The sequence below is a fragment of the Pediculus humanus genome, genomic scaffold, assembly GCF_000006295.1.
Source record: "Pediculus humanus corporis 1103172108228 genomic scaffold, whole genome shotgun sequence".
NCBI lineage: Eukaryota > Metazoa > Arthropoda > Insecta > Psocodea > Pediculidae > Pediculus > Pediculus humanus.
In genome coordinates, this window is record NW_002987798.1 from 140366 (window position 1) to 148646 (window position 8281).

The window sequence follows — 8281 nt, forward strand, 5'->3', positions numbered from 1 at the left end:
AAAATGGATTGGATTTGTGAAGAAAAAACGTTATGATAATAAATTTTAAATTATACATGTATTTTAATAAATTACGGACGTGTGTTAAAATAGTAAATTTTTTATTTGATAGTTGTATAGTTTGATTTAATATAGACAATAATTAATCAATAAAGCCGGACCTATTTTGTGTTTTTCATCGGTGGATTAAATTTTTAAATATATTTTTATTTAAAATTAGTTGAAAATGCAGAAAATATTTTCGGTAAGTTTACATAAATAACCCGTTCTCTTTAGGTTAATTAATATTTATAACACACTAATTGCTTAATTTGTTTATGATGGTAATGTCTACTTTAATGACTTGTTCAATTCAATCAAGAATCATTTTATTTATCATATATATTAATTAAATAGCATTAGTTTCTGAATAAAAATTTATTTTAATGTTTATCTTACATAAAAAACAGTAAAATAATATAATATATATTGCTTTTATATATAAATATAAATATTTTTTTTCGAATTCATAATAATATTGAGTGTAATTTCTTTTCGAGTTAAAATATTTTTTATTTTATTTAATTAACTCATGTTTTTATTAATAAAATTTTTGAAAATCAACTACTGTTTGACATCTTCATTAAAATAATTTATATTTATTTTAAGGTAGTATGTTATCGTTTTAAAAATCATTGAAAAGTTTGCGATTAAAAATAAATATTTGTCATTTTGTGGCAACATGATATAATTATTATTATTTTTAGTACTGAAACATAACAGTATATATATTTTAAACAAAATTATTTAATTATTATTTTACTGTTTTATTTGAATTACGAAATAAAACTATTTTCTTTTCGAAAACCTGTTTAATAAATGTAAGCTTTATAAAAATGGGTGTATACACATACATTCATATGTTGATTATTATTATTATTATTTGAAACATTTTACTTTAGTTACCATAAATATTTTCATTGTTTTTTATACAATAAGGTACAACATACAGGAATTTCTTAGAAAATGTTACATTAAATAAAAAAATTTTTCTGTAGAAATATATAATGAGAGATTTTAATGAGATGTTTTATTTTTTATGTCGAAATAATTATAATAATAATAATAATAATGATTTTTTTTTTTTTTCTTTTCAGGAGAACCAAATAATTGACTGCAAAATAGTCAAAAACTTAAATTTAGAATGCAAGCGAAAAAACGATATTTATTAGTTTTATTAAGTTGCGCATTTTTAGCTTATTGTTATTTCGGTGGTTATCGTTTAAAAAGCAAGTCGGAAAACTTGGAATCTCTCAAGTCTTTCACCGACATCAACGATCAAGTCTACGATAAAGACTTGAGTGGTAACGTGTACCAAAGAAGAAAATTGTGGCCGAACGATATCGATGGGAAAACGATAAAGGAAAAATGTCGAATGGAAACGTGTTTCGATTATTCAAAATGTGAAAAAAATGGTTTTAAAATTTACGTTTATCCTCAAACGGATGAATCTGGCATTCCGCTGCCTCTCGTGCCAAGTGCTTCCTACCAGAAAATAATAAACGTTATTATCGAGTCGAGATATTATACATCGGATCCTAGTCAAGCGTGTTTGTTCGTATTAGCCATTGACACATTAGATCGAGATTCATTGAGTAATGATTACGTTCGGAATTTGCCTCTTAGAATACAAAAATTGCCTTATTGGAACAAAGGACGAAATCATGTTATTTTTAATTTATATTCGGGTACGTGGCCGGATTACGCGGAGGAAAATCTCGGGTTCGATTACGGTTTTTCCATATTGGCAAAAGCGAGCATGAGCACGGTACATTTTCGTCCAAATTTCGACGTGAGCATTCCTCTTTTTCATAAAAATCATCGCGAGAAAGGCGGGGAAAGTGGTTATGTGTCGTCTAATAATTTTCCCGTGATAAAAAAATACGTTTTGGCATTTAAGGGAAAACGTTACGTTCACGGAATCGGGTCGGAAACGAGGAATAGTTTGTATCACCTTCATAACGAAAAAGATATGGTTCTAGTCACAACGTGTAAACATGGTAAGAGCTGGAAGGAAATGAAGGATGAAAGATGCGATGAGGATAATCAAGAATACGACAGGTAAGTTGATAATTTAAATTTTTTTTTCTTCTTCTTTGAATGTGTTTTTTATTAAAAAAAAAAAAAAATATGGGGAGTCGGAGAATTTAACCATCTTTTAAACATTTAACAGCTGAGAAAGAGAGAGAGAGAGAGGTTTAAAAACAATTTATCTTAATTTAATATTTCTATAAAAGGAAAATTTTTTTTTTTTTTTTTAAATATATATATTTTTAAACCACTACCATAAATGTAAAATTCAAATTTTCAGATCAGGTCAGATTGAGATCAGTAACAAAAAAGAAAAATTTTAATTTTTTTTTTTTTTTTTTGGAAATTTATACCCAAGGTATAAGGAATCAGGTTCGACTATATTAAATAATCGATAGTTTTTCTTAATCTCCCTGACGATTCAGTATAATTATTATTATTATTACTTGTGGGGTAATTTTTTTGTTTAAACATTACAAAAGTAAAAAGTAAACGCGTTTTAATTCATTTTCATCTTGAATATGATTTATTTATTTGATATTGTGTAAATAAAACACGTGGGCGAGGATGGTGAGGAAAACACCCGAAAAAAAAAAAAAAATCACGTGGTTCGCTTTTCTCGTCCATTTAAAACATTTTTTTTTTCCCCAAATATTAACCCGTTTTATTATTATTATTATTATTTTTTGATTATGATTTATTAAAAAACAAAAAAAAAAAAAAAAAAAATTAAACAATGTCAAATAAATTTACATACTTGCAAAAAAAAAAAAAGGATAGAAAAGAAAAGAATTTAAATTTTTTGTTGTTGTTGTTGTATGTTTCAAATAAATCCAATCATTTCGGGGGCAGGGGGCGGGGGCGGAGGGGGGGCGATATTGAATTTGTCAATCGAGACAGCATCAAAATAATATGATAAATTATTTGCATGTAAATCAAAAAATAATAATAATGATGATGATGATTGTTCTCATTCAATAATAATGAATTGTTGGAAAAAAAATTATTTGTCACCACAAAAAAAATTTTTTTTGTTGTTTGTTGGATTTTTTTTTTTTAAACCGCCCACCGCCATTTTACGTTTACTTTTGTTTTTTTGACGCCAACCGTGGCCTACACACCTAACAGACCATCCAAATAATAATAATAATAATTATTATTATTATTATTTAACTGGTTTTTTTTTTTTTTTTTTGATTTCATAATATTAATTTATTTTAAATTATGGTTTTTTTTTTTTTTTTTTTTTTTTTTAAAATTTGACCGTTTTTTTTTTTTTTTTTATTCTTCCCGTGACCGGGTTCGATGTGGTTGTAGGCGAGGTCAATATATCGCCCACGAATAAAGATTAAAATGGCGCCAAAATTTAAAAAAAAATTTTAATTTAAATTTATTAATGAAATACAATAATATCGGTTTTAGTAACTGGTCGAATCGTTTAAAATTTTTTTCTTTTAATGGCGAATGTATGAATGAATGAATGAATGAACGAACGAACGAACGAACGAACGAATGAATGAATGAATGAATGAATGAATGAATGAATCCTTAAATAAATATTAAAACGAAAAAAGAAAAAAAATCTTTTGCGCTCTGATTTTATATATATTTATGTCTTTCTTTTGTTAATTTATAACCGTCGTCTGCTATACGTAAACACACACACACGCATATACGTTTAGTATTATAAATCATAAATTTATATTATAATATAAATTATGGATGCCATTTTTATTAACTTGAAATTAATGTCTGTTTGTTGTTGTATTTTAAATTCGTGGATTCGTGCGATACCTGGATCCCATTTAGGTTTCCTGATATGAATTTGCTAAGATCAAACAAAATTTTTACTATTTGGAGAGAGAAATTAATTTTTTTTTTGTGTAAAATGCCAGATGATCAGGTGCCCTATGATAAACCTAAAAAAAAAAAAAATTTAATATCGCCTACGTAAAAAAAAAATAGAAAAAATGTTAATACCACCCGCGTGTCTTTGTTTTGTTTTTTTTATTACATTATGTATTAATAACGTCAATCGATACCACATAATACCAATTTTTTTTTTTTTTTGTAACTATTACTACTATCTATTTAACTATTGATCGTTTAGACTTTGACATTGTAAAAAATTTTTTTATATTACGATTTCATTTATGGAAAATTTTCTTTTTTTTTTTTTTTACTTAACTTATGTAATAATATGTTGATAATTTATTAGAAATTAATTTTTTGTTTTTTTTTTCTTTTTTCGGAGGGGGGGGGGGAGATGGGGGGGTTTCCCCCGGAAAAACGGGATAAATGATTCGAGTTTCACGTCGTCACCGTTTCACCATCGATAAACGTTTCAATAATGATAAATAAATTAATAATTTTCCGGTTGTTATTTTTCTCTGTGAAAATTTTTTTACTTTTTTCATTTTAAATATCATTATTATTATTATTATTATTATTATTGTTGTTGTTGTTGTTGTTTGGGTTTTTTAGCAAAGAAAAAAAAAAAAGAAAAACACGAGAAAGATTTAATTAATAATTATTTCGCAACTTTTTTTTTTTTTTTTTTTTTTTTTAATTAAGCCAATTATTCATCTCGTTTCAATGTATTTTTATAAGAGAGAGAGAGAGAGAGAGATAGATAGATAGATAGATAGATAGAGAGAGAGAGAGAGAGAAAGAGAGAGATAGAAAGAGAGAGACATTTGAAAACAATTTTATTACGACATTTTTTCTTTTCCTTGTTGTAATAATTAATTAACGTGTCGTAGTAGTAGTAGTAGTAGTTAGTATCATTATTATTATTATTATTATTATTTGTTAATAAAAGTTTTTTTGAATGAACTTTAAGAAAAAGAAAATTTTTTTTTTTTTTTGGTTATAATTAATTAATTAATTATAAAAGAAATTTATAACTTAGAAAAAAAAAAAAAAAAGTTCTTTAAACTTCTACCCACGATTATCTTTAAAAAAAAAACGTCATCGATACTCGACGGGGTTAATAAAAGAGCAAACGTTGAGGGTCACGCAAAAACTCATTTAAAAAAAAAAAAAAAAACAAAATGGAGGACAATGTTTTGTCAATTTCACAATCGTTGATTAATATTTTACTATGATTTAACAACAACAGAAAAAAAAAAAAAAACGTATTATCGATAACGTCAATTTAAATTTTTATCACGGTAAAAAAAAAAAAAAAAAAAAAAAATTTTAATTTTAATTCATTGATAATAATAATAATAATAATAATAATAATAATAATAATAATAATAATAATAATGTTTCGCGTCGAGTAAAAGGAAAAAAAAAAAAAACCGTTAAAAATAATTTTTTTTTTTTTTTTTTTTTGAGATGGAAGCTGGTAAACATCAATCATGGCGGTGTCGGTCGGCTTTTTTTTTTTTTTAAAACGTTTAAATTAAAACGTTACTTTATTTCCTTTTTATTTTTGAGGGTTTAAAATAAATTATTTAATTTTTTTTTTTAATTTATTTTATTTTTATCTTAAATAAATTTGAATTTTTTTTTTTTTTGAAAGCGTTTAGAGGAGAAAAAAAAAAACGCCATCGCACCTAAAAAAAAAAATGAGAATTTATGTCGAAACGTTTTTAAACTGTCAGAAACATTTACAAAAAATTGCAGAGTGAGAGGGAGAGGCATATGTGGGGAGGGTGAGGGGAGGGCGGGGGCGGGGGACAAAAAATTTTAAGCCCTAAAAATCGTTGAAAATCACATCGACTCGTAAAAATCGTTAAAAATTTCTGCCCCTCATCAATTCAAAAAAAAAAAAAATTTTTTTTCTATTCCTTCTCCTTCTTCTTCTTCATCTTCACATCTGTCATTTGATTCTCTCTCTCTCTCTTTCTTTTTGTCTCTCTTCCTTTACTTCCTTTTTCCTTTTTTAATTTTTGGGTTCGTAGTCCAATTAAAAATGTCTATATATATAAAGCTTAAGAATCTGTAGTCATTAGTTTCGTTTCCTTCTAAAAGTTTTGCAAAATTATTAAATATTTATACAACTTATGTACATAAAAATAAATTTAGTCGATTATTGGCATATATATATATATATATATGGGGGAAAAATAAATAAATAATTAAATAAAATTAATAACACTTTAACGGACGTACGTTTAAAAAGGAAAAAAAAACGTAAAAATAAAATAAATTAATTATATATATTAATTATTATACCCGTTGTTGTTGTTGTTTTTAACGTTCACGGTAAACTTCTCCATTAGTTAAAAACCAAAAAAAAATCTTCAACTCGACTAATTAGTACTTTTTATTAATAAATTTTATTAATTACTTGAGGACAAAATTTATTTATTTATTTATATAAAAAAAAAATTAAATCGGGATTTCTCACAAATCACGTAAATTAAGAGAAGAAACTGAGCCTGAGAAAAAAAAAAAAACAATTATTATTATTATTATTATTATTAATATTATTAATAGGTTGCGAAATATTGTGAGCGTGTGCGCGGGAGCAAAATTAAAAATTTTACGTATTAATTTGTTTAATGTCGTCGTTTCTAACGTGGAAAAATCATTTTTATTTATTAATTTGGTTTAAAGTCTCTCTCTCTCTCTCTCTTTCTCTCTTTCTCTCCTCTCTCTCCTCTATCTCTGTCTCTTTTTAGTATAAAAAAAAAAAAAAATTCACCATCGCCATTTTATTTTTTTCAATTTTTTTTTCCTTGATTGTGTTTTTATGTGATGATGCGGTCATTGTTTTGTGCACGCATGCCGATATCGATTTATCGATTTATCGATCGATCAATCGATTGCTCGATCGATAAATCGATAAATCGATCAAAGGAATGATCATTTCATTTCATTTGTGTGAGTTCTAATGTTTGCCCACGTTAATTTTTTTTTTTTTTTCTATAGAGAAACCTTCATTTTGTGTGCTTTTATTCAACGATTTGATTTATTTATCTTTTTTTTTTTTTTTTTGTTTGGGAATTTACGTTGTCGTAATTTAAAACTGTTTTGGTTTTTAAAAAAAATTTTTTTTTTTTAACATTAAATAATTTTTCTCTTGTATTTCAATCTGAAATATGCCATTTACCAAAGGTCCTCTCGATACGTATACGTAAGAAAATACGAATAATGTCTCGTGTATTTGATAATGATGATGATGTTTGTTGAAATCATTAAAATTGACATTAATAAACAAAGATCATCATCATCATCATCAGCTTCTTGAGTTCTTTGCTCTTAAAATTATTAACTTGCAATAATATGAGATTTTTCGATGGCGACTTTTATTAATCAATCGAAAAATAAATTTTCTTTTTCTTATTTATTTATTTGAATAAGAGGGAAAAGGAAAAATGGCGCGCGATTGTATTCAAAAAATAAATTTAAACGTCAAAAAACTCTTTATTTACCAAACATGGTTAAAATTGGTCACACAGAAAGAGAGAGAGAGAGAGAGAGAAAAATTATTTCTATTCAAACAAATATAAATTGTTTAAATAAAAAAAAAATTACCCGTTATTTATCTATGCAGAAAAATAAATAAATAAATAAATGTATGGTCGCATAATAAAAATATCAATAAAAATCACGAGTTTTTTTTTTTTTTTTTTCTTCTGCTTGTTATTACGTGACCGGGAAACTGATTTTTTATTTTTTTTTTCTTATTTCTTTCTATTTCCAGTTTCCTCAACTTCCTGTCCGCCACTTTTTAGTTTCCTTAAAATTCATTCTATGTTTCATACATTTCCGTTTTCTTAAAACTTCTCCTCTTACTACTAAATAATGTGTTGTTGTTTTTTTCTCTCTCTCTCTCCCCTTTCCCCCCACTCCCCCTCTGTCTCTCTCTCTTTATTTTTATTTTAAAGTGGGAAAAAAAATTACTTTTTTTTATCTTTGGTGTTTCTATTTCCACGTTCAAGAATCAATTTTTTTTTACGTACGTTTAAAAACACAAAATAAGACATTTTTTTTTTTTTATTAAAACGTTTTTCTCGTTTCGTGGCATTAGTTGTTAACAAATTATTATCATTATTATTATTATTATTGAAAAATTTATTTTATTACCACGTTAGACTTTGGTTGAAAATTTTAATTTAAAAAAAAAGAAAAAAAATGAAAAACAAAGAATCGTTGTTGAATGATCGTGTGAATGGATGGATATTGTTCATCGTCGTTCTAACAAGGTTTTTTTTTTCTTTTTCTTTTTCTTTTTTTCTCTCTCTCTCTCTCTCTC

General features: G+C 25.5%; 1 protein-coding gene across 1 annotated transcript in view; it reads left to right on the top strand.

Annotated features, from left to right (window-relative positions):
- Positions 1-1183: 1183 nt before the first annotated feature.
- Positions 1184-8281, top strand: part of Phum_PHUM455050 (Exostosin-1, putative) — a gene marked incomplete at both ends in the record, with an annotated part of 11111 nt that continues 4013 nt past the window's right edge. The window contains one exon of the mRNA XM_002429840.1: positions 1184-2100. Coding sequence (XP_002429885.1) covers positions 1184-2100 — 917 coding nt within the window. The remainder of the gene's footprint in view (positions 2101-8281) is intronic.